Source organism: Hemicordylus capensis, chromosome 2 (genome assembly GCF_027244095.1).
Source record: "Hemicordylus capensis ecotype Gifberg chromosome 2, rHemCap1.1.pri, whole genome shotgun sequence".
In the NCBI taxonomy this organism is placed as follows: domain Eukaryota; kingdom Metazoa; phylum Chordata; class Lepidosauria; order Squamata; family Cordylidae; genus Hemicordylus; species Hemicordylus capensis.
In genome coordinates this window covers 331,545,441-331,570,500 of record NC_069658.1, presented here as the reverse complement: position 1 = coordinate 331,570,500, position 25,060 = coordinate 331,545,441, and the positions used below count along the sequence as shown (strand labels likewise).

General features: G+C 48.3%; 1 protein-coding gene across 9 annotated transcripts; it reads left to right on the top strand.

Annotated features, from left to right (window-relative positions):
- Positions 1 to 1,250: 1,250 nt before the first annotated feature.
- On the top strand, positions 1,251 to 24,666 carry TSPAN17 (tetraspanin 17). Of its 9 annotated transcripts, XR_008316657.1 has the most exons (10): positions 1,254 to 1,426; positions 8,771 to 8,821; positions 10,790 to 10,936; positions 12,176 to 12,346; positions 18,713 to 18,838; positions 19,241 to 19,288; positions 19,615 to 19,731; positions 20,533 to 20,679; positions 22,317 to 22,484; positions 23,161 to 24,666. XR_008316657.1 is itself a non-coding variant. In XM_053298343.1 (8 exons), exons 1-8 carry the CDS (start codon positions 1,340 to 1,342, stop codon positions 23,224 to 23,226), a joined length of 813 nt encoding a protein of 270 aa, XP_053154318.1. In that variant the 5' UTR covers positions 1,251 to 1,339; the 3' UTR covers positions 23,227 to 24,666. The 9 variants fall into 9 exon arrangements, 6 of the variants coding, with proteins under 6 accessions (XP_053154318.1, XP_053154324.1, XP_053154322.1 ...); XR_008316659.1 differs by lacking the exon at positions 20,533 to 20,679; XR_008316658.1 differs by lacking the exon at positions 22,317 to 22,484.
- Positions 24,667 to 25,060: the final 394 nt, after the last annotated feature.

Here is a 25,060-nt window from a genome sequence, read left to right as displayed (position 1 = left end):
CATAAACTGCACAGGGAGCAAACAGGGCTTGAACTTTAAACAGAAACCGCCCAGAGACATAGGTTTTGGGCGGCATAGAAATATGTAAAATAAAAATAAAATAAAATAAACACTGGATCACCTGGACAAGCTTGTTTATGGTGCTGGGGCAAGACTGAAATGCACCAGACACACATTTGTGTGGGGACTGTGGCTTATCAATGCCTATCCCCACCTTTTAACCCCCCCACCCGCAGGTGCTTGAGACACACATCAGAGCATTCTGGCAACTGCACAACCATCCTAGCTGGAGGCAGGATGCCATTTCAACACGCCAAGGAGAAAGCTTTATAGAAAAGGAGGGGTGGAACTTAGGTTTGCCTAGAAGCTCTATCTGAACTGACAACCTTCCTCCTGGTGTGAGGGGACACAGTTTGGACATGCTCAGGAGAACCACTTCCATGGAGAGGAGAGCTGGTCTTGTGGTAGCAAGCATGACTTGTCCCCTTAGCTAAGCAGGGTCTGCCCTGGTTGCATATGAAAGGGAGACTAGAAGTGTGAGCACTGCAAGATATTCCCCTCAGGGGATGAAGCCGCTCTGGGAAGAGCAGATGGTTTCAAGTTCCCTCCCTGGCTTCTCCAAGATAGGGCTGAGAGAGATTCCTGCCTGCAACTTTGGTCAGCCGTTCAATAAAAAAATCTTGTCCTATCTTGAAGCCAGAGAGGGAACTTGAAACCTTCTGCTCTTCCCAGAGCAGCTCCATCCCCTGAGGGGAATATCTTGCAGTGCTCATACATCAAGTCTCCCATTCAGATGCAACTAGGCATATGCTAGACCCTGCTTAGCTTGCTACCACAAGACCAGCTCTCTCCTCTCCAGCGCTCCATATGTGAAGCGCTTGGAATACTTGAAAGGTGCTGCTATATAACACAAAGGATGATGGTGATGATTCAAAATAAAGGCCTGTCGCCGGTCGAATGAATCTGCTCATCTGCAGGGGCGAGGAGAAGAGAAAGGCGTTGCTGACTCAAAGTCGTTTCTTCTGAGAATTCCCGGTGGTGCTGGCGGAGGCTTGAGAATCCACGTTTGCCAGCCATGCCTTGTTGCAGCTGCAGCAGCAGCAAGCAGCAGCAGTTCGAAAAGAGCGTGTGGTTTTGTAAGTATCGGCGGCCACAGCCTCCTTGCAACCACGTCCACGGACACCGTGCTCCTCTGCAGGCTGCAGCCTGCAACGTCCCCTGACTTCCTCTAGGGGCAGACTAAACAGGGCGGAGCGGCGGCGCGGCTGGCTCGGTGGCGGGCGGGCGGGCGCCATGGGGCTGTGAGCCGGCCGGGCAGCGCCCAGGCCTCGCGCCCGCCATGCCAGGCAAAGCCCAGCATTTCCAGGGTCCCCAGGTCAGCTGCTGCGCCAAGTACCTGCTCTTCGCCTCCAATGTGCTCTTCTGGGTGGGTGAGCGAGCGAGCGCGACGCGGCCCGCCTGGATGTATCGGGGGGGCGGGCGGGGGTGAGGGTTGAGGAGTGTGCACTTGCAGGCTTGCAGCAGCGCTCTTTTCTCGGGGTGGGCTCAGATGGGATGGATGCGGTGGCCCATATTACCCGCCGCCAGGCCGGGGCCTGGCTCGGGGGTCCCCGGCCTAACGGGGGACAGGCGGCTGGCTTATGATTTGCCCTTGCGCCGACCCGGGACAGAGGAGGGGGGACCGACCGACCGCCGGCCGCGGCATGTAATCTCTAGGCTTTTGAGGTGGCTGGCTCCGATGGTCGAGTCTGCAGAAGACTGTGAGGGCTGGACATCGGGAGAGACTCCCTGCGAGCACAGAGCCGCTTTCCCGCTCCAGTCCGTTCCCTGGGACCAAGAAGCTTCCAGCCAGCGATAGCGCCAAACTTTGTACTTACCAGAATCGCTACACAAGTCTATATGAGCGTATACTAATATGAAACTGTCAAGTAGGCTGGTTGGGTCTCAGGTAGAGGCTTTCCCCATCACCTGCTGCTACCAAGTCTCCTTTAATCAGAGGTGCCAAGGCTTAGAGGACCGTCTGCCTGCATGCACACCTTGTGCCTTTGCCACTGAGCCATGGGACCCTCCCTGATTTTGCCTAGTTCATAGAGCTCAGCTGTATAGCAAATTGAGCAGCCCTTCCCCAGAAAAGGAAGGTTCCAGCTTGGAATGTTACCATATTTACCCAAACAAGACAACTCAATTTAAGACGACCCCCTTAAAAATGCAGGCTATACTCATACTTCTCCAAAAGGAAGAAGACTCTGCTTTTAAAATGACCCCTGTGCTGTTAGTGTTCAGCAAGCCAGGGGCCCAAAGTAGTTGGAGCATGCACCGAAGTCCTTTAACGTTAATCCCAGACTCTCGACGAAACTCTGGTTGAGTACTGTAAAATCTGTGACCAGCCAGCCTCACCTTTAGGTTGGTGTATATCTTCTCCATTTGAGTCAAGTCTCCTGATTATTTCTTGCAAACATTTTCTGGTGAATGTGGTCCTCCATCCAAGTCTTAAAGCTCTCATTTGTTCCCAGGCATGAGAATGGTGGTGAGGTGTCTCTGCCATGGCTGGTGATGTTGGGCAGGTGCCTGGCTGCTGGTGAAACAAAAGTACAGTTTCCAGGGCAGTGTGATGATGTATATAATCATCTTATCAGCATCACCAGCACACATGTGCAAACATGCGCTGAGAGAGAATTCTCGGGAAACATATGAAGTTGGGTTTTTGTGTTTTTTAAAACGCTGATAAACCTTGTATATATTAAGCCACTTTCCATTTGAGCCAAAAGGAGCGTGCCCATCTCTACTTCCAGCCTCTGCTTTCCCTCTCTGTCTCTCCAAACGGGCAAATGACTGCAGCTCCCCCCACCCTTTCGTGACAAAGGAAGTCGTACTAAGGGGAGCTGCAGTCATTTGGTGGTTTCATATGCTTGTGGTTTACCAGCTGCTCCCTAAACTTGTTTGTGGCATTTGCCACTGGCTAACACAACCACTGAAAGCTCTGTGGTGAGTGGCCAGTGCCAAACCTGGTCGTGGATATGGCTGTGTAATATGCTCACCACAGTGTTGGTGGGTTTTCCAGAGGCATCTGGTGGGCCACTATGTGAAAAAGGATGTTGGACTGGATGGGCCTTGGGCCTGATCCAGCAGGGCTGTTCTTATGTTCTTAAGTGCCTTGTTGGCTTATTAGCTGCTGCTATAGGATTAGTTCTCTGTTACTAGTTATTATTTATTATTATTATTTTACATTTTATATCCTGCTCCTCCTCCAAGGAGCCCAGAATGGTATACTACATACTTAGGTTTCTCCTCACAACAACCCTGTGAAGTAGGCTAGGCTGAGAGAGAAGTGACTGGCCCAGAGTCACCCAGCAAGTATCATGGCTGAATGGGGGTTTGAACTCAGGTCTCCCCGGTCCTAGTCCAGCACTCTAACCACTATACCACGCTGACTCTCCTTATCAGTTATCAGTTATCACAGTTACCTGTGTCTGATTATGACTGTCTGTGTTTGGTGCAAATTGCTTTTAATAGGGACAAATCCAGAGGTTGGCTATGCTACAGAAAAAACAAACATTACCTTTTCTTTTAACAAGTTATTCCCACCCACCCCGACACATTTTCAGGGCATGAGGAAGTTACCTTTTTTGGGAAATGCAACAGAACACTTGCTTCTGGTCAGATTCTGTGAGGAGACTCAGGACCACTTCAAATGTGGCACAGTTCTTAAACACTTCTGCATGAGAAACATTGTGCAACGCTTTAACAATTGGCTATGACTTACAGCCCCTGTATGTGTGCGCTGCATATAAATGTATTGAAATGCTTGTATATGCATTGTCTTATAACTGCCTACTCATACTGTTTCCTCCACAAAAGAAAGAGCTTTCCATGTAGAAATCCTGCATGCTGTTTCCTCTGCAAAAGAAAGAGCTTTCCATAGAGGGATTTTGTCACATTTAAAGTAGACCTGGGAGTCTCAAGAGTGGCAGCCTGTCCTGAGCTACCGTGTCTGTTCCAGACTGTGACTGTTTCAGACCAGCCACATCTGGGAAATGGAATATAAGGACACACTGTGCCCTTATGTATGCCTGCAATCAGCTGGGATTCATTGGGTCTTCTTCTCATACCATTTTGCCTGTCTTGATTGGCAAGGCTCCCTACATGGCTTGTGCAGTGATGCTGTGTGTTAAATATGTATTTACAGTTCTGGAACCACAACGAAATCTTGCAGTATATCCCTGGTGTGCCTCTGGGTGGTGAAAGTGTTAGGCACCTTTCCCCCTCAGAAGTAGAAGGGGTTGTGAAATGCTTGAGGGAGTGTTCTTCAAGAAATTTCTCACTCTTTTTTCATCGAGTGCTCTCCTCTCAATCCTCGGCACTGAGTTCCATTAGCTTTGCCCACCTGGTTGTCTGTTAGTTGTCCTCTGAGTCTGCGAACATTCCACTGCATTGAGTTACTTTAGGGCTGTTTTGAGGTGCAGAGATGATTCTGCATTAGGAACGTTGATGATTTGCGGTGCATTTATGCCTGTCTGGTTTTATCAGCATGGCAGGATCTCCTGGTTATCTGTTTTGCACTGTTGATGGTTCCTGTTGCTTGTAGCATGTTTATCTTTTCCTCTATTTGGGGTTTGGGGTTTAGGTGCCTATCACAACACCTTCTTTTTTTTAGACCAGCCTCTTATCTCCCTTCCTAGTCTTTAGCAAGAGTTCTTCCAGTATTGGAACAGTGCTGTTGCAATTATTTAAAGGGGACTTGCATTACATATTTACATGACTGCACAACAGCCAACAATAAATAAGTCATTAAGCGGCTGGGTATAAACGTCATTTTGTGTGTGTAAGGAATGGCAATTGGACTGAATCACATTCATCTGGTGCATCAGTTAATGCAAGATTGCAACAAAGATGTAGGGAAATCACATCCTATCACACCTTTTTGTCTGTAATGGGTAACCTGTTGGGAGAGGTTGATTAAAAAATGGCTATTCAGCCCTTCAGTGCCATAAAAGAAAGAAGCAGTGTTCCAGTGTGTGTCATTGTTTAGGGCAGGGCTGCTCAACTTCAGCCCTCCTGCAGATGTTGGCCTACAATTCCCATAATCCCTGGCACTGTTCCCTCTAAGGCGTGCACATGTGTGCACACTCACAAGTTTTTGGAGGTCCGCTCAGTTCATTTTAGATCCCGCTCAGGTTGAATCAGGAAGGCCCCACTCTGAATGCATGTGCGCTCACAGTGCCATGATACTGCTGCCCAGAACAAAACTCATTCCGCACAGGGATGAAGAAAATTAGAGGGACTACTGATCCCTGGCTATTGGCCTCTGTGGCTGGGGATTATGGGAGTTGTAGTCCAAAACCAGCAGCGGGGGCGGGGGCTAAATTGAGCAGTCCTGGTTTAGGGGGAGGCAAATAGATCTTTCACCCTCAGGGCTGGTTGCTGGAAGCGGTCTTTGCCTGGAGACCTTCTGGTTATGGTGTCTGTCATGCTAGAATGGAGTTTCAAGAGGAGAAGCTGGGTAGCAGAGTGGAGTGTCCACTTTCCTGTCAGGAAATGAGGCTTTCCATCAGGATTGTAGGGAAGACTGTGCAGCATTCCCAAAATGCCTCTCTGTGGCTGCAGGCCAGGAATTGATTTTGGCAGGGTGACATCACCACACACAAAGTGACTTTGGTGGGGGGGTGGGCATGTTGGTTGTGTATAGTGAATACTACATTTCGTTGCACCTTCAGTTGGTGAGAGGTGGTGTGACTGTACCTGGTGAAGTTTTTGCCACACAGTCTCTGATGTGGTAAACTCTCATTTTGTGATGTGATTGAATGATTGATTGATTGATTGATTGATTAAGTGCTGTCAAGTTGATGCTGACTCTTAGTGACCACATAGATAGATTCTCTCCAGGATGATCTGTCTTCAACTTGGCCTTTAAAGTCTCTCAGTGGTGCAGTCATTGCTGTCATAATTGAGTCCATCCACCTTGCTGCTGGACTCGATTACGATGTCTTCACCATGTCAAATTATGTGAGGAACCAAGCTTTAGCGGAGGTGAATCTAAATCCATCTGTCTTTGCCTGAACTCTCCTTGTTTTGTATGAGGTTTCTAAGGACTGTTGTGACACTGCGGCGGGCTGAGCATGGCTTCAAGCAGAGTTGCACAGTTTTTGACCTAGTGGCGTTGCTGCTTTCTGTTTCCTGGGATGCGGCCAGTATCATCTTTGCCATAATGAGAGGGGGGGTCCCAGGAACTCCTGAGACCCCCAAGTCCCACCACTGCAATTGAGATGCCTCCACGCAGCCTCCCACAGACAGAGGTAAGCAAGCAGCAAGTGCCATAGAGCAAGGGCTGGCCCTGATTTGTGGGCAGAGGAAGACCTTGGATCAATGCTGCTGTTGTTTCGGGAATGTCCAGTTCCCACTGCAGAACAGAGTGGCTATTGTCTACGCTTTGCCGGGCTTCGAGTTGCTCCAGACGCTGTGTCTCCAGGCTGCCTGGCTTTCCAGTGCCTGGTAGTCGAGCCCATACCGAGCAGAGCGTTGTGCTAGTCTTAATGGGGCAGTGGAGTGGTGGGAATTCAGTCCGATCTATCTTACAGTGGTAAGGAAAAAATTGGCCTTGCAAGCTTGATCAGAGAGAGAGAGAGAGAGAGAGAGAGAGAGAGAGAGAGAGAGAGAGAGAGGTTGCTCCCTTATGAAGGATCTTGCTTCGGGATTGGTTCCATGGGTGCAGGGCTAGAGCATTGTCTCTGGGCTGCTCAGCTTCGGCCCTCCTGCAGATGTTGGCCTACAGTTCCCATAATTCCTGGCTACTGTGCCTGGGGATTTTGGGAATTGTGGTCCAAAAACAGCTGGGGGACCTAAGTGGAGCAGGCCTGGTCTAGATGTTCAAGGAGGACTACTTGCTACTCACTAGGGGTACAGCCCCAGGATAGATCAAAAGCAGGAGATTTTGGTATCTCTGAGGCTTTGATTGCATTGCACCGGAAATATGGACTGCATGCAGAATTAGACAACTCCCATGGAAATATGAAAATCTGATGTCATAGGTAACCCATCTGGTTTTTTATCGGGCTGATTCAGACAATACTTTTCTGGCTCATGTGATTAAAAGGAGAATGTGCTTGGAGTGCTATGAACTAACTATGAACCAGATATGAATGTATGAAGCTTATACTGTTTCATACTGAGTCAATCTACTGGTCCATCTAGCTCAACCTTGTGTACACAGATCGGCAGCAGTTCCAGGGTTTCCGACAGGATGCTTTACCCACCTTACCTGGACATGCCAGATATTGAGCCTGGGGTCTTTTTCATGCAAAGCACATCCGCCACCATTGAGCTGTGCCCCCTTTCCTTAGGATCCCACAGTGTGCTCTGAATCTTGAAATCCTGATCATTTGAGAATGAGTTTGCACTTGGATAGTGGCCCTGTTTATGACATCAATTTAAATTATATATTCTGGGCTCTGTGGAAGTGCATATTTGAAAATTTATGTTTCAAGAATTCTTTAGGGGACGGGTAGCATTCCTGTTTTCTTTTGCTGCATGTTGAAGAGTAGAGAATATAGTATTCATTTTGTAATCTGTATGAAGGTTTGGGGTGGATTTATGGGGCTTTGTTATTTTTGATCATGTAATCTCATTGATCTTTAATAAAATGTTAATACAGAAAAAAAGGATCTTAAAAGCAAGAGGGTGAGTTGAGTTTTTCTCGCTACTAGTTCCTCAGCCACGACCTCCAGCCCTCTTCTTCTGTGCCTTTAGAGCTCCCTGTTCTACTCAGGTCTAGTTTGTTTCTTATCACAGATTAAACCTGTACCAAAAAACCTTAGTACTCATGCAATTAAAATAACCCTGCAGAATGGACCTCAGTATCCATGGGGGTTCTGTTCTCCGCTACTAACGCAGATAATGAAACTGTGGATATCGAGGCATTATGTCAATGGGGATGGGGGGTAACCTAAAATGGGAATTAGGTTACTGGAAGCTGGGAAACCATGGTAAAAATGGGGTGGGGGGATGCCAAGTAAAATGCCCTACCATGCTCTGAGGGCCTCCAGCAGTCCAGCAATGTCCCCAAGAAGTCCAAATTGTCCCATAATTCCATGATTTTTTGCCGGGGAGGGATTAAACTAAATGAGCCACAAAATGGCCCTCTTTTACAAAATGGCAGCCAGAAATTACCTCCAAAGGCATTTCTGGTCGTCACCATCACCCTGACCCCTGGATGGGCGAATTTAACTCTTTTTTTAATGTTTTCCCCTGTACATATGCCAAGGTCAGGTGTCAATTACCTGACCGCGGATATGCAAAACCATAGAAAGCGAATCTGCAGGTAATAAGGTTTGCCTGTATGTACAAGTATAACTAATGTACTTGCTGACTTACAGTTTCAAAATTTAGGATTTCTGGTTCTGGAATTTAGAATTGTGTTTGGTCAGAATTCTAGGCCTTCTCTAATCACCAAGCTCTAAGACCCAGAGCAGCAGAAGAGGGCAGCCATTTTGTTGGCTCCGCTACTGGTATTCTAAGAAGCCCCTAGACATGCCCTGAGGCTCCTGGTCTTGATCATGAGGTGGCACCTGGCAGATGTGGACTGCAGTGCCTCGCTGAGGATGTGCATGGTGGAGTGGGTGCTAAGGAGACTGACCTCTCTTGGTGAGGTGGAGTGCAGTTCATTGGCAGCTCCTTCTCCTGGATGAGTTCTTTGCCTCATCTTCTCCACAGGCTCCCCATCCCTTTGCTGCCCCTTGCTGCCCTCTGCATGACTTTGATCTTTCCTCTCTTGCAGTTGCTGGGGGCTGCCTTCCTGGCCATTGGTCTGTGGGCCTGGGCAGAAAAGGTGAGTGTGACCAATACCTTGGGCACAGTGGAAGGGAGTGTTCTGGTTGATCCTTCTAGTGCCCTCTCTGGCAGCTGGTTCCTAAGGAGCTCTGCTGCTCCTGACAGAGTTCCTGAGCCCAACCCCACGGTGCATTAAATCAGGTTCTCCAAGGAGCTATCCTCCTGTGGCTATGTGGATGTGACATATGACTGACAGACCTCCACCTCTGAGCCCTTGGGGACTCCTCCTTGTGTGCTGGGAGCCTCTGGGCCAGACTAGATGTTGCTATGGGGCACTTTCAGAAAATAGCTGCTTGCAGGGCTGTGTGTGAAATGTTTAGCAGAAAGATGGTGCAGAAGTAAAGGTTTAAACATCTCCTATCCCCATTCTGTGGTCCTGATCCAAATTTTGCATCATCATGTTCTGTGAAATGGTTTCAGTTGGGTCCCCCCCATTTTTATATTGCATTTTGGATTATGTACACTGCCTAGAGATAGATATATCAGGCAGTATATTAAAATGATAGATAAATAAATAAAATATTATCCTTTATTTGTAAAGGACTGGGGACTCATAAAATGCAGACTTGTGGAGTTATCTTACATACACCTAAGCAGAAGTATGGACCAGACTAGATGCTATTTTAAGAGTAAGTGTTGGGAATCCTATAATTGGGACTTACCACATTTTTTCTTTACAAAAAGCAACCACAGGGGGCCCAATCGGGATTCAGACCATGTGCAGGAAGCTGTTTTCCTGCTGAAAATTGCCCTCCCCTGGAGCTGCTGTTTGCCCTTGTTCCTCTCTCTAGAGTCATTGGATACATTACATATGCCAATAACTTGGTTATTCAGTTTATTCCTTTTTCCTTGTGTGTACGCACAGAGAGAGAAAGAGAGGGAGAAACAGCTTAAGTGGAGTTCACATTGCTGTGATAACCTCAGCGGGACAAAGAGCTATCCATCCAAGCCCTGTGACTAGCAAATTCTGCGTCATCATGCCTAAGGGGGGCGGGGAACTCCTATTCCCTCTGGTGCTGGGGAAGAGCTGTGAGTAGATTTAGCATCCCATTGACAGCAGGCAGCTTCATGTGTAACGGAAGCCAGTAAGAATGAAAGAGCTGCCGGTTCTCGCCCAGCAGATACTCTTGCTCCTGCCTCCACTGCCATGATCTCGGGTGGAGGATGTTGGTAACCCACCTCAGCCCAACTTTGACAAGCCAGCTTCAAATGTCTGATTCCATCCTTTGGAATGAGGTGAGTTACTGACATCCTGCATCTGACAATGGTGGGTTCAGACGTCACGGAAGTGGTAGAGGCAATAGCAGAAGTGTGCGCTCAGCAGGAACTGGCAGCTCTTCCGTATTTACTTGCTGTCAGGATGTGTGAAGCTTTCCATAGAGTGGGAGCAGAGCAGAAGGATTGGTGGGGGGATGACTTGGCACCTTTTGCCTCTCTGGGTCAAACCAGGCGTAACCCTTGGGCTCGTGGTTTGTGTGTGTGTGTGTGTGTCTGTTTTCAAACTAAAATAACAGCTATGGTTAAAATCCTAACATTCTTAGCATCAGCCTATGTCACTCCTCGCTTGGACAGCTTCTGTCTAAGCACAAATATCTGTAAGGTCACTCTTGAGGACAAGAGGCCTACTACTATCTTATAACTGCTAATCAGGCCTGTGCTAAAGTGTGTTCAAGTTAAAAACTCTACATATCAATAGCTGTTGCCAATATGATTCTAATTGTCAGAAATTGCACAATCAAAACCTCCAACGTTGGGGCAGCTGTCAGAATCAAGACTCTAGCACACAGGGAGGGGGTGTTGAACTTTTTCCCACTTCATGCCGTGATCCCGCCTCACCCCCCAACCTGTTATAAGTCCCGGAAAAGAAGCTGCCCTTGGAGCCTGTGGTGTCTTCCCTTCTGCTGGAAGGGTCCCTGGTGGTGGGGTCAAGGTAAGCCCTTCTCACCCCCTCCCTCTCTTTCTCCAGGGTGTCCTTTCCAATCTCTCATCCATCACAGACCTGGGTGGCTTTGACCCCGTGTGGCTTTTCCTCGTGGTTGGAGGGGTGATGTTCGTGTTGGGCTTTGCTGGTTGCATTGGGGCCTTGAGGGAGAATACGTTCCTGCTCAAATTTGTAAGTTGCCATTTCTTCCTGCTTTTTTCCTGGAGCCTGTAGCAGAGTATGAACTGGACCTCCCTAGTTCTGATCTCAGGTTGGATGTGAGCTCACTGGATGGCCTTAGAACAGATGCGGCTTTCCGCGCACTTATTTAGCAGGAGTGTTGATCAAAGTCCAAAGAAAAAGCATACATGGCCTCCGGACGCTCGTCAGTGTTTCTGTTAAGCTCTTTTAAGACTGCAGAATTCCACATCTGAAATGTGAAAGGACACAGAGTTGGAAATCTATGTCGTAAACAGAAGCGTGATATCAGGTTCAGGAACCCATAACTTTGCAACAGATTGACCTAAGCAGATGTTATGGGACTCCTTTGAAAGGAAATTTTATTACAAAGCCATTTTTGAAGTGATCAGCCAACCTCTGATGGCTGGAAAAAACCCCACAGAATGGTTCTGTAGGCAGCCTTATTGGAATTGGCTTTCTGGGCAATCACGGCCATGGGATTAACATCAAGCCTGTTGTGAGGATAAATATAAAATGTACACTGCTCTGGGCTCCTCAGAGGAAGAATGGGATATAAATGTAATAATAAATAAATATCTAAATTTCATCAGTACCCCATTAGCTTTGCTATGCAGAGCCACACACTTGATTCAGAAAATGCATCTTTCACTGAACTTGCTGCTCAGTCACAGACCTTGAGAACTGAGGTCAGAGCCTAGTACAGGCATTCTTGCATGAGGAGGGCTAATCATGGGTTTTCCTTTATCAGTACTGAGAAGAGTAGGAGAAGCATTGGGAGGGAAACCACATCTAGTGTTTAAAACAAGTATTATGCAGGGAGCCATTTGCCTTGCGTGTGAAGGGAGTAGGAACTGCCAATTAGAAAGAGCAGCAAAATACGAACTGCGCTGGAATGTTTGTGTTTTGGTGCTGTTGCCGGGTTGCTTTTCCTGTACTTCCCAGGGAAAACCAGGTACGGTACTAACTTGATTTTCTTCCACTGCAATGTAGGGAATATCTCTGCCTGCTACCAGAGGAAAAGTACAGCAACAATGTGGCATTTTTTGAAATTGTGATTTTGACTTTTGAACTGTTTCTGCTTCCCCATGGACTGTGAATGTCCAGTCAGTGTGAAGGCAATCCTTATCCTGCCACAGGATAAAAGCACTGGTTCTTAGGGTGCTCCGACACTGTCTGACCATCCACAGTTTATAGGCCCTGCACTCTGACATATCCCCATTTTGCCTCCAGTTTTCTGTTTTCCTGGGTCTCATATTTTTCCTGGAGTTGACAGCTGGTGTCTTGGCCTTCATCTTCAAAGACTGGATCAAAGACCAGCTCAACTTCTTCATCAACAACAACGTCAAGGCCTACCGCGATGATATTGACCTGCAGAACCTCATTGACTTTGCTCAGGAATATGTGAGTGGAATGAATTACCTTGTGCCTCACGCCCGTTCTTAGCTGCTCTGGGTGTGTGTTGGAGGTTAGAGGGCATTAACCTGTGCATCACACAGGGGCAATCCAAGGTATCTGCCCTCCTGAGGCAGGTGTCAAATGCTTCCTCAACCCCACTGAAGCCAGCCTCCCCCGCTCTTGCAGGGTTTACAAGGACTGCAGATCAAGGAAAGGAGACTGCTGACTGTCAGCCTATTCTCATGATCTCCACCCCCTCTGAAAGTCTGTTGCAGGGACTTCTGATCCATTTCTCCTTCCCCCTCCCTCCTTTCCTTTCTCTCCTTCCCCTGACAGCCTCCTCTAGTCACTGTGCTGCTGGGTTTCTCCTTTTTCTCCCCTCCAGCTTTCCCTTCTCCCCTTCCCCTGTCAGCCCGCATCCCTGACCTTTCTCTCCTTCCTATTCTCCTCCCCACCCCCATCACCTTACTGGGGGATGACGGGAAGCAGCAGTAGCTGCTGCTGCTTCTACTTAGGCCCATTTCACAGCTCCTCCTAGTCTCCCACTTTCTCTGCCTCTGAAAAGGCAAGGGGCAGGGAACAGGAAGTGTGGAGTCTACACTTCCTGTTACTCCAGTCCTCATCTCCTGCCTTCCGAAAAGGCAGGGAAATTGGGGAAACTAGCAGTGGTGGCCGAACAGACCTGAGCAGTGGCGGAGTGAGGTGGCGGCGGCAGCACCTGGATGCCTCGAATGCTGTCTGGGAGCAGCTCTTTGCTCAGCAGTTGTGGGGCAGAGGGAGGTAGCAGGTGGTGGGCGGGGTGTGTGTGTGGCTCTTGCTGCCCTGCTGGCACCCCTGTCTTCTGCCCCGTGAGCTAGCTGCTGCACCCTGCCTCATGGTGTCACATGACAACGTGAGAAGTTAGCTGGACGACCAAGTTAAATATTCCTTGTTCTTGGTGAATAGCTGGCTGTAAAGCTGCCCCTAAAGACCATAAGAACAGCCTTGCTGGATCAGGCCCAAGGCCCATCTAGCCCAGCATCCTTTTCCACACAGTGGCCCACCAGATGCTGCTGGAAGCCACAGGCAGGAGTTGAGGGTGTGCCCTCTCTCCTTCTTTTACTGCCCTGCAACTGGTATTCAGAGGCGTCCTGCCTTTGAGGCTGGAGGTGGCCTTTAGCCCTCCAACTAGTAGCCGTTGATATACCATGAAGTTATCCAAACCCTTCTTAAAGCCATCCAGGTTGTTGGCTGTCACCACATCTTGTGGCAGAGAATTCCACAAGTTGATTATGCATTGTGTGAAAAAGTACCTCTGTTTCTTGGTCCTAGATTTCCCGGCAGTCAATTTCATGGGATGACCCCTGGTTCTAGTGTTATGGGAGAGGGAGAAGAATTTCTCTCTATCCACTTTCTCCACACCATGCATGATTTTATAGACCTCTATCATGTCTCCCTGCAGTCGTCTTTTTTCTAAACTAAAAAGCCCCAGTTGTTGTAGTCTTGCCTCATAAGAAAGGTGCTCTAGGCCCCTGATCATCTTGGTTGCCCTCTTCTGCACCTTTTCCAGTTCAACAATGTCCTTTTTAGATGTTGTGACCAGAATTGTACACAGTACTCCAAGTGTGGTCTCACCATAGTTTTGTATAAGGGCATTATAATGTTAGCAGGGTTTTCCCCCCAATCTCCTTTCTAATGATCCCTAGCATGGCATTGGCCTTTTCCACAGCTGCCACACGTTGAGTCGACACTTTCAACGAGCTGTCCACCATGACCCAAAGATCCTTCTCCTGGTCAGTCACCAACAGCTCAGATCCCATCAGCATATACTTGAATTTGGGGTTTTTCGTCCCAATGTGCATCACTTTACACTTGCCAACACTGAACTGCATTTGCCACTTTTGTTGCCCACTCACCCAGTTTGGAGAGATCCTTTTGGAGCTCCTCACAATCCATTTTGGATTTCACCACCCGAAAGCGTTTGGTATCATCTGCAAATCTGGCCACCTCACTGCTTACTCCTGCTTCTTATGAATAAATTAAAAAGCACCGGTCCCAGTACAGATCCCTGGGGGACCCCACTTCTTACTTCCCTCCATTGTGAAAACTCTCCATTTATACCTACCCTCTGTTTCCTGTCTTTCAACCAGTTAGCAATCCACACATGTACTTGTCCCCTTATCCCACGTTTGCTAAGTTTCCTCAGGAGTCTTTGATGAGGAACTTTGTCAAAAGCTTTTTGGAAGTCCAGGTATAATATGTCAACTGGATCACCCTTATCCAGACACTCGTTGACACTCTCAAAGAACTCCAAAATGTTGGTGAGGCAAGATTTACCTTTGTGGAAGCCATGCTGGTTCACTCCCAGCAGGGCCTGTTCTTCTATGTGCTTTACAATTTTATCCTTGAGGATGCTTTCCATCAATTTGCTTGGAACAGACATTAAGCTAACCGGCCTGTAATTTCCCAGAACGCCCCTGGATCCTTTTTTTAAAAATCGGTGTTACATTTGCTACTCTCCAGTCCTCTGGTACAGAGCCTGATTTCAGGGATAAGTTATATATTTTAGCAAGGAGGTTGGCCATTTCACATTTGAGTTCTTTGAGGACTATTGCATGGATGCCATCTGGCCCTGGCGATTTGTTAGTTTTCAGTTTTTCCAGACAGTTTAGAACATGATCTCTCGTCACTTCTATCTGACTCAGTTCTTTAGGCTCCATCCCTAAAAAGCCTGGTTCAGGAACAGGTATATGCTCAGTATCCTCTGCCGTGAAGATGGACGCAAAGAACTCATTTAGCTTCTCTGCAACCTCTGTATCCTCCTTAATAATCCCTTTCACTCCCTCATTGTCTAATGGTTCAACCGCCTCCCTGGCAGGTTTCCTGCTTCTGATGTATTTAAAGAAGTTTTTGTTATTCCCCTTGATACTTTCGGCTAAATGTTCCTCAAACTCTCTTTTTGCCTCTCTTATTGTCACCTTGCATTTCTTTTGCCAGAGTTTGTGTTCCTTTCTGTTCTCTTCATTTGGACAGGCCTTCCAATTTCGGAAGGAAGTCTTCTTCCCTTTTATGGCTTCCTTGACTTTACCTATTAGCCATGCTGGCATCCTCCTGGACTTAGTGGTACCTTTCCTCCTTTTGGGTATACAATCTAACTGGGCTTCTAGTATTGTGGTTTTGAGTAAACTCCATGTACTCTGGAGCGAAGTGACTCTCCTGATTTTCCCTTTCAGCTTTCTTTTCACCAAACTCCTCATTTTGGAGAAGTTTCCTCTTCTGAAATTCAAAATGTCTGTGTTAGACGTCCTTAGTGATTCTCTCCCCACATGTATGCTGAATTTGATGGCACTATGGTCACTGTTCCCTAAAGGGTTGATGACACTGACATCACGCACCAAGTCCTGGGTGCCACTCAGAATTAAGTCCAAGGTCGCCTTCTCTCTGGTCGGTTCCAAGACCAACTGTTCTAGGGCACAGTCATTCAGCGTATCTAGAAATTTGACCTCTTTGTCATGGCCTGACTGTGAATTTACCCAGTCTATGTGTGGGTAATTGAAGTCACCCATTTTTACAGCCCTGCCTCTCCTTGACGCCTTGCTGATTTCCTCCTGCAACTCCCAGTCACTGTCAGTGTTTTGATCCGGAGGGCGATAGCACGTCCCCAGCAGCACATTCCCTTTCAGGCCTTCTATTGTCACCCACAGGGTTTCTGTGGAGGACTCTGGTCCTCTTAGGTTTTCTAGCATGTTAGATTCTATCCCTTCTTTAACATACAGTGCTGCTCCACCTCCAAGGTGCCCCTCCTTCTCCTTTCTGTAGAGTTTATATCCAGGGATAACAGTGTCCCACTGGTTCTCATTCTTCCACCATGTTTCTGTTATGCCCACTATATCTATTTCTGCATTAGCAACCCAGCTCACCCATCTTGGCTCGGAGGCTTCTGGCATTGGCATATAAGCACCTATATTCTAAATCTCTCACCTGATGTGTGCTATCTTTGACCAGCTGGCACTGGCTCCTGTCTGCTCTTTATGCCGTTCTGCTCCGTCCCCTTCTGTTTTATCAGAATCTTTTGCACCTTCACACTTTAAAGGATGGCTTTTGCCGAACAGGATACTGCCCAGCTCCCATTGGCTGTTCCCCAGGCGTCATTTTAAAAGCTGCTCTGCAACCTTTTTGATTGTAAGCACCAGCAGACTGGTTCCATCTTGGTTCAAGTGCAGCCCGTCCCTTTTGTACAGGCCTTGCTTACCCCAAAATGTATCCCAGTGCCTAACGAATCTAAACCCCTCCTCCCGACACCAACATCTTATCCATGCATTGAAACCCCTCAGCTCTGCCTGTGTCACTGTACTTGCGCATGGAACAGGTAGCATTTCTGAGAATGCTACCTTGGGGGTCCTGGACTTCAAAATGCTACCTATCAGGCTAAATTTGGCTTCCAGGACCTCCCGACTACATTTACCCACATTGTTGGTGTCGATGTGCACGACGACAACTGTCTCCTCCCCAGCTCTGCCTAACAGCCTATCTAGATGCTGTGTGATGTCTGCAACCTTTGCACCAGGCAGGCAAGTCACTGTGTGGTCAACACGCGGGTCACGAATCCATCTCTCTATACCTCTAATGATCAAATCACCCACCACAAGGATGCCCCCCCCCCCCGGAAGAGTATCCCCTGTGCGAGAGGATATGGGCTCATCTTCTATGGAAGGGGTTCCTTCTAAAGGAGCATTTCCCTCTTCCTCAGACCGATGTCCTTGCCCGAGACCTTCATTCTCCCTGACAGCAGAGGAGCTATCAGCCCTAGAGTGGGATGCCTCTACCACATCCCTGAAGGTCTCATCTGCATGCCTCTCTGTCTCCCTGAGCTTCTCCAGATCTGCCACCTTGGTCTCAAGGGAATGAATTTGTTCCCTGAGAGCCAGGAGCTCCTTGCACTGAGCACACACACCCATGACTTCTGCCCATGGGGCAAATAGTCATACATGTGGCACTCTGTGCAATACACTGGGAAGTGCCCCTTCCCCTGCGGACTTTCTGTCTTCATACTGTTTTTGTTGGCTGTTTACAGTATTCAGAGTTAGTTTATTAGGAAGATAGGTCTCAGCTGTAATGGCCAGCTATTTAACTGTCCAAACAGCCTTTCCCAAGAATATGAGGGAGGGATTTATACTTACCTTCTCTGCTCCACTGGGCTCCTTGTGATAACAGGGACCTTTTCCATGCTCCCCCGCACACTTCCTGCTAAACTCTTATGTCCTGTTTGCTATCCCTGTCCGCTATGCTCTGTTCCAGAATATTTGGGAAATATGGGACCCATGCATCTAATTCTTTGTAAAGCATCATGCTCCTGGAGGGTGCTGTAGAAATCCCTTCTGGCCCTCAGCATGAAAGAGCTTTAAAAAAATAAAAATGGGCCTCTTCTTTAGCCAGTGTGGTGTAGTGGTGAGAGTGTTGGACTAAGGCCTGGGAGACCTGAGTTCAAATCCCTCTTCAGCCGCGAAACTCACTGGGTGACTCCGGGCCAGTCACTTCTCTCCCTCGGCCTTACCTAGCTTATAGGGTTGTGAGGATAAGGATAACCATGTACACCACTCTGGGCTCCTTGGCGGAACAGTGAAGATATAAATGTAAAAATAAATAAATCCTTTGGAAATATTCCCCCAGCACTGCAATGCCTGCTAGCTGAGAACAGCAGAAAAGCAAACCTCCTCCTCCTCCTCCTGAGCAGGGTCAGGGAGCTCCACTCTTCCAAGCCCCTAGTACAGTGTTTCTTTCTGAACCCCTTTCACCTGGCAGTTAATCCAGCAATCTCTTCTTGTTCCCTGTGGAATGGCTAGAATGGTAGTGGCTGTGAAGCCCAGAGAAGAGCCTGCCATCTGGTGGCTGAGGATGAAGCTGTAGGGTTGCAGAAATGCTCCCTGCAGCCGCTTTTAAAAAGTGATGGGTTTTTTGTTTTGCTTTGAAGTAATCTGTAAACTTATAGTTAAAATGCCTATCCCCATATAACGCTTTTGTCCTTAAGAGGTCCTCCCTCAGGACCGGGTCCATCTGTTAGTTGTATTTGTGTCTTGCTAATTATTATTACTATAACATTAATGGAATGAGACTCCATATTGTCCATACTCTGTTGTAATTGAGCCTAAGAAGATGTAAATAAAATAACTGCATAGTCTTCCCTAGTTTATCCCTCCTCCATTTGCCTTCCCTTCCTCTGCTGTTTTCCTTGTACTGATTGTAGTCTGCGAGTCCCTTGGGGCAGGGACCCATGTGTCTAATTCTTTGTAAAGCACCATGCTCCTAGAGGGTGTTGTAGAAATCAACGACCGCGGCCATGGATTAGTGCTGCAGGGCCTTGTTCCCATCTGACTGCCATATCTCTCTCTGCAGTGGTCTTGCTGTGGGGCTCGTGGACCTAACGACTGGAACCTCAACATTTATTTCAATTGCACTGACTCCAACCCCAGCAGGGAACGCTGTGGGGTGCCCTTTTCCTGCTGTGTCAAGGATCCTGCGGTAAGGGGCTTGAGGTGGGAGCTGAAGGAATAAGAAATAAGCTATCCATTTAATCTTTGGTGCGGCTCATCTTGGATTGGGGTGCTTTCTTCATAGCTTTCCCCCTCTAACCGCCCTGAGCCAGCTCGGAAGGGCAGTATAAATATCTGGAGATCAAATATCTGTGAGACTGAGTTGATGAACTGGATTGGCATCGTTCTCGCTATCTCTGTCATGAGTTGCAATGAGGGGTGGAGCTAGAGGGTGGAACTGAGGGCAGTGGCAGAGCTCCCTGGAAAGAGGTGGGATGCAAAGCATATGCTGGAGAGAGTTTGAGGAGAGGTTTGAGCTCCCTTTCTGGAGAAGTGGTTGGGGAGCTCCCCCCAGATGGATTGACCAGCTGTGTGTCTGCTCTTTTCCCAGGAGGATGTTCTCAACACACAGTGTGGCTATGATGTCCGCCTTAAACTGGTGAGGTTCAGGTTGGTGTGTTGGGTACCATGATGGGCGGAGCCTGGAGCCTGGTGCGAGTTCTGGGTTTAAGGGTAGGGGGGAAAGCAAGGGTGTGTTCTCACGTGTTTTGAGTTGGCCGTTGTGGAAGGGGGTTTGGATCAATATGCTGTGAGTGGCCACGGAGCTGATGGTATTTAGGCCCTGGACACAGGTCATGTGAGGGACTATCTAGATAGTCATATGTGAGCTGAAGCAGATCTTTCTTGGGGACAGGGGAGAACGCCTTCTCTGCCCTCTGTTCCATTTCTAGAGCTGTTGACATGCTTGCACTTCCCTTTCTGCAGGAGCTGGAGCAGCAGAGCTTTATCCATACCAAGGGATGTGCTGGCCAGTTTGAGAAATGGCTCCAGGACAATCTCATTGTAGTGGCAGGGACATTTGTTGGCGTTGCACTGCTCCAGGTACTCCTACTGGTGGTGTTGAGATTTTTGTCCCGGGACTGACTCGTATAATGCAGTCCTGAGTTCCAGGTTCCGGAGTGCACAAGGCATCTCGGTTTCCTCTCTGAGGTTGCCAGCACTGTGTCATTAGGTCTTGGGCTAATCCCAAGCAAGATAAGGACTCTGAAAAGTTGCATGGACTAATCTGCCACCTAGTTTGTCCCTAATGCAAATTATTCCCATGATTTCCTGAAAATGGGCTGCACAGCTACTCTCACTGTGACCCTTTTCTGCTCCCAAGAGCAGAGCCCTTCCCTGGCCAAGCAGCTCCAAGAGACAGGAGATGAAATATACTGGGGGCTTCCACTCCCCTGGCCACTCATTCTGATGGGGGAGGCATTCAGCCTGAAATTGAGCTTCCGGTGGACACACTCAGAGTGGATTGATCCTGTATTTACCTGAATCCCAGACTAGGTTTTTCCTCAAGTTTTTTAATATCAGAAATCAGGGGGCCGTCTTTAATTCAGAGTCCTGTTCTTTTCAGGTTAAATGCAGGTATAATTTTTATTTAAAGTCACCTTTTAAAGAAGGTCATCTTAAATTCAGAGTCATATTGGTTCCGGTAAATACGCTATCTCCACTCTTGCAGTTGTTTTGCAGTGAGATCTAAAGGCCATTGCCCTGGTCCCTGCCTTATCCATCACATGTAGAATGTGTGAGTATAGGCTATATCATTTATGGTCTATTCAGGGCAGAGCAAACTAGCAATAGTTAAATGTTGTGCATACTTGTAGAATGAACTTGTGATGTTCTTCGGAACAGATGCAGCATGCACTCGCATGCCTTGCAAGATGGATCTTCTGAAGATTGCCAGCCACATGCTTGTGAAGCTGCTGAGAGAATGTTGGGCCTACTCATAAATGTGTCATCCACTCAGTCTTATGAAGTGACTGCAAATCCCACCTTTCAGTAAGGAGAAAGTGATCACAGAACCCTCACTTGCACAGAGATGGCTGTACCATGTGTCAGGATGTAGTGGCAGCTTTTGGGGGCCCTGAAGGGTAGCAGAGTGTACCCTTGGGACAGCTTGGACCCTCCTGTGGGGCATGCTCTGCTGTGAAGTTCTTGCTAGCTGTATTGAAATGGACACAACCTGTATGAGCGCATTCTTGCATATCACCCCTTCATTTCAGTGAGGCTTGTTCAGGAGAACTTCCCAGCAGATTATACTTCATGATAATTAATGGAAGGTGCTGCTTGGAATTCCTGCTTTAGACATCAAAGTGATTCCGCTCAGCTGTAGTTGCCTCCCAGAGTGGCCCAGGTGGGGAGAACCCTCCTCTCCAATTTTGAATCTAGCTCTGTTAAAGCTGCCATTTTACTAGAAGAAATCTGGTCAGTATTTATGACTGGTGGTAGTACTAATATTTTTGTACTGTGTGAGATGATAAACCTTATTAATGGCCCCAATACTAAGAACATAAGAACAGCCCAGCAGGATCAGGCCCAAGGCCCATCCAGTCCAGCATCCTGTTTCACACAGTGGCCCACCAGGTGCCCCTGAGAAGCCCACAGGCAAGATGTGAAGGCATGCCCTCTCTCCTGCTGTTGCTTCCCTGCAACTGGTATTTTGATGCATCTTGCCTCTGAGGCCGGCCTATAGAACCAGACTAGAGCCATTGATAGACCAGTCCTCCATGAATTTGTCCAAGTCCCTTTTAAAGCCATCCAAGCTAGTGGCCATCACCACATCGTGTGCCAGAGAATTCCAAAGATTATTTGCTGAGTGAAAAAGTATTTCTTTTTGCATTCAGTTTCATGGGATGACCCCTGATTCTAGTGTTGTGAGAGAGGGGAAACGGTACCTCTGTCTACTCTCTCTACTCCATGCATTATTTTATACACCTCGATCATGTCTCCTCTTAATCACCTCTTTTCCAATACAAAAAGCCCCAGATGCTGTAGCCTAGCCTCATAAGGAAGGTGCTCCAAGCCCCTGATCATCTTGGTTGCCCTCTTCTGCACTCTTTCCAGTTCCACAATGTCCTCCTTAAGATACGGTGACCAGAACTATACGCAGTTCTCCAAATGTGGCCACAACACAGATTTATATAAGGGCATTATAATATTAGCATTTTTATTTTCAATTCCCTTCCTAATGATTCTAAGCATGGAATTTGCCTTTTTCACAGCTGCTACACAGTGTCGACACTTTCAATGAGCTGTCCACTACGACCCCAAGATCTATCTCTTGTTCAGTTACTGGCAGCTCAGACCCCATCAGCATATATGTGATCGAGGTTTATAATAGGTTGGGGTTTTTTGGCCCCAATATGTGTTACCTTCAAACTTGCTTGCATTGAACCACATTTGCCATTTTGTCACCCACTCCCCCAGGTTGGAGAGATCCTTTTGGAGCTCCTTACAATCTGCTTTGGATTTCACTACCCTCAATAGTTTAGTGTCACCTTCAAATTTGGTCACTTTGCTGGTTACCCCAATTTCTAGATCTCAGTTCAAATCCCTGGTGAACCCCACTTCTTACTCCCCTCCATTATGAAAACTGTCCATTTATTCCTATCCTCTGTTTCCTGTCCTTCAACCAGTTACCTATCCACCCATGAACCTGTCCCTTTATCCCATGACTGCTAAGTTTACTCAAGAGCCTTTGGTGGGGAATTTTGTCAAAAGCTTTTTGGAAGTCCAAGTATACTCTTGTCAACTGGATCACCTTTATCCACATGCCTGTTGACACTCTCAAGGAACTCCAAAAGGTTAGTGAGGCAAGACTTTCCCTTGCAGAAGCCATGCTAGTTCTTCATCATGGCCTGTTCTTCTATATGTTTCACAATTTTGTCCTTAAGTATGCTTTCCATCAATTTACCTGGCACCGAAGTTAAGCCAGCCAGCCTCCCCACTGGATCCCTTGTTGACATTAACTACTTTCCAGTACTCTGGTACGGAGCCTGATTGTAGGGACCAGTTACATAGTTTTGCTAGGAGATCGGCAATTTCACATTTGAGTTCCTTCAGAACTCTTGGATGGATGCAATTTGTTAATTTTTAGTTTTTCAAGACAGTTTAGTACATCCTCTCTCATCACTACAAATTGGCCCAGTTCTTCAGCCTCTAAACCTGAGCAGCTCAGTTCTGGAGCAGGTATATGGTCAGTATCCTCTGCCATGAAGACAGATGCAAAGAACTCATTCAGCTTCTCGGCAATCTCATTATCCTCCATAGTAATCCCTTTCATGCCCATATAATCTAAGGCTCCATGCGCCTCCCTGGCAGGTTTTCTGCTTCTGATATCTTTAAAGAAGTTTTTGTTATTCCCCTTGACACTTCTAGCTATATGCTCCTCAAACTCTGTACTGCTTCTTGTGTAGATAGTTGTGAGCCTGAGAACAGCTGGCACCTTTTACAGATCTCTTCCTCAACTCTGTCTTTCAGATCTTCGGTATTTGCCTGGCACAGAACCTAGTGAGCGACATCAATGCTGTGAAGGCCAATTGGTGATATCCGAGCGGGGCCTGTGCTCTCTTCCGCAGACTCTCAGTGCCACTGCAAGACTGAAGCCACAGTCCCGGCTGCAACCATTGGGGGCTGCTGTGCCACCTGCTAGCTGGGTGTCTGTGTGCATGTGTGGCGCCAGGGGTACTCGTATGAACGGCTGCCTGGTGCCCCTCCATCGCTTTCTTTCCTTGGTTGGAGCAGTCCTACCATATGAGTTGTGGGTGGTCCTGTAAATAGTATTTATATAGGGCATCCTGGGCAGGGTTCCCTCTCCTGCCACTGCGAGATCTCTGGAGCCAGAGGGCCTGTTGCACCTGCAGGCCAAATGAGAGAGGCAGCTCTGGAGTGGGCCAGTTGCCACAGGAACCCCCTGGTGCTGGGGCGTGGCCCCTGTGGCTTCCCATTCGGGAGCTGGCTGCAACCGGAGCCCTGTCCCTGCTGCCTGGTGCAGCCCCCACACTCCTGCCCTCCTCCGAGCCCCGACTTGATTGTCCCGAGCTCCTTTCCCCCACGGGCTCAGGTCTCGTCTCTGCTGGGGGACTGGGTTAGGGAGACACGAGCTTGGGCTCCCCTGTGCAGGCTAGACCCCATGCCAGGGGCTGACCTGGGCCACGTGGCTCTGCTCTCGGCTCCTTCTCCTGGGAACAAGCAGGAAGGGGGATGTGGGGGCAAGATGCTGCTGGTGTCCCTCATTTGCCACCGTGACCCTCCGCCCTGCCTGCTCTGGTTCCCCAAAGGGGCAGGCAGAGCCCCAGTTCTACAGCTATGCACAGGCGGTATAGAGTGGAGTGTGCCCAAGGAAGACCACACGTGGGCCCAGCCATCCGAGAGGGAGAGGGGGGAGAAATCTGCCTAAAACCCATGTTGGATTAAACGAAAACCAATCTGGCCATGCAAGGAAAAACGGGAATGACTGAGCATAGGGTCATGCTCCTTTGTGTATTAGGGAGGGGGAGAGAGAGAGAGAGAAACTGTGAAAGAGTTTCCAACTAGAAAGAGACTATGGGGGAGGGAGCACCCCTTCGCTTGTATGACAAATATGCAGCCCCTTGTGTGCCGCCGCCCCCCCCCCCGCCTTTCATGTTTTGCTCGAAGGGGGCCGTGGGGTACTCTCAACTCCGCCCGCACCAGGTTTTGGCCCTGACTGAGTAAAGTGCTGTGTCCTTTCCTTGAGCTGCCCTTTGGCTCCATAGGACACTCGTGCTTAACAAACCGGCAGGTGGTGGTGCTGAGAGGGTATTGGCACCTGGCAGGGAAAGGTTTCTGCATTCAGGTGCTCATCTGTGTTGCTGTGCTCTCAGTTCTACCCCACCCACCACCCACCCCTCTCTCTCTCTCGGATGGGATTTCTCCCTCATCCCCTGGACTCTGCTGCTAACAGAACTGATCAGCTCATCTGGGGTTCTGTTGACCTTCTGTACCCAATAAAGCAACCCCTACCAACTGCTTGTCTTGTTTTGTTTTTACTCTAGTGAGTGAGTCTGACTGACTTCTGCATTGGGGATTCTTTGCTTTTGGCCCAGTTTGTCTTGCTCTTGATATGGTTTCCTTGCTGTATAAAATGGGTTTTTGGGGTACCCCCCTGGGGGGATGCTGAAATCTACCTTCTGAGCCCGTCTCCTGCTCCCAATGGAGCACAGGACTTTGACATCTTTGGTGGCAGTGTCGGCATTTCTCCACACGAGGGTGCTCCTCACCTGCTTGCTTTCACCACCGCAATTCCAAACACTGGCTCTGTTGTATTTATTGCCTGGAGAGATGTCTCTGCAAGAGTGTGTGTGGTGAGGGAGAAGTGAGGATGCTTAGCCAGTTCCTGCCTGCCATGGGACTCCTATTT

What these genes read in the sequence shown, in the direction of transcription:
- TSPAN17 (XM_053298343.1), top strand. Translation starts at nt 1,340, where the DNA reads ATGCCAGGCAAAGCCCAGCATTTCCAGGGTCCCCAGGTCAGCTGCTGC. An exon ending in TGTGGGCCTGGGCAGAAAAG is followed by an intron (nt 8,822 to 10,789) that starts GTGAGTGTGACC and finishes CTCTTTCTCCAG; the next exon opens with GGTGTCCTTTCCAATCTCTC. An exon ending in ATGATGTCCGCCTTAAACTG is followed by an intron (nt 19,289 to 19,614) that starts GTGAGGTTCAGG and finishes CCCTTTCTGCAG; the next exon opens with GAGCTGGAGCAGCAGAGCTT.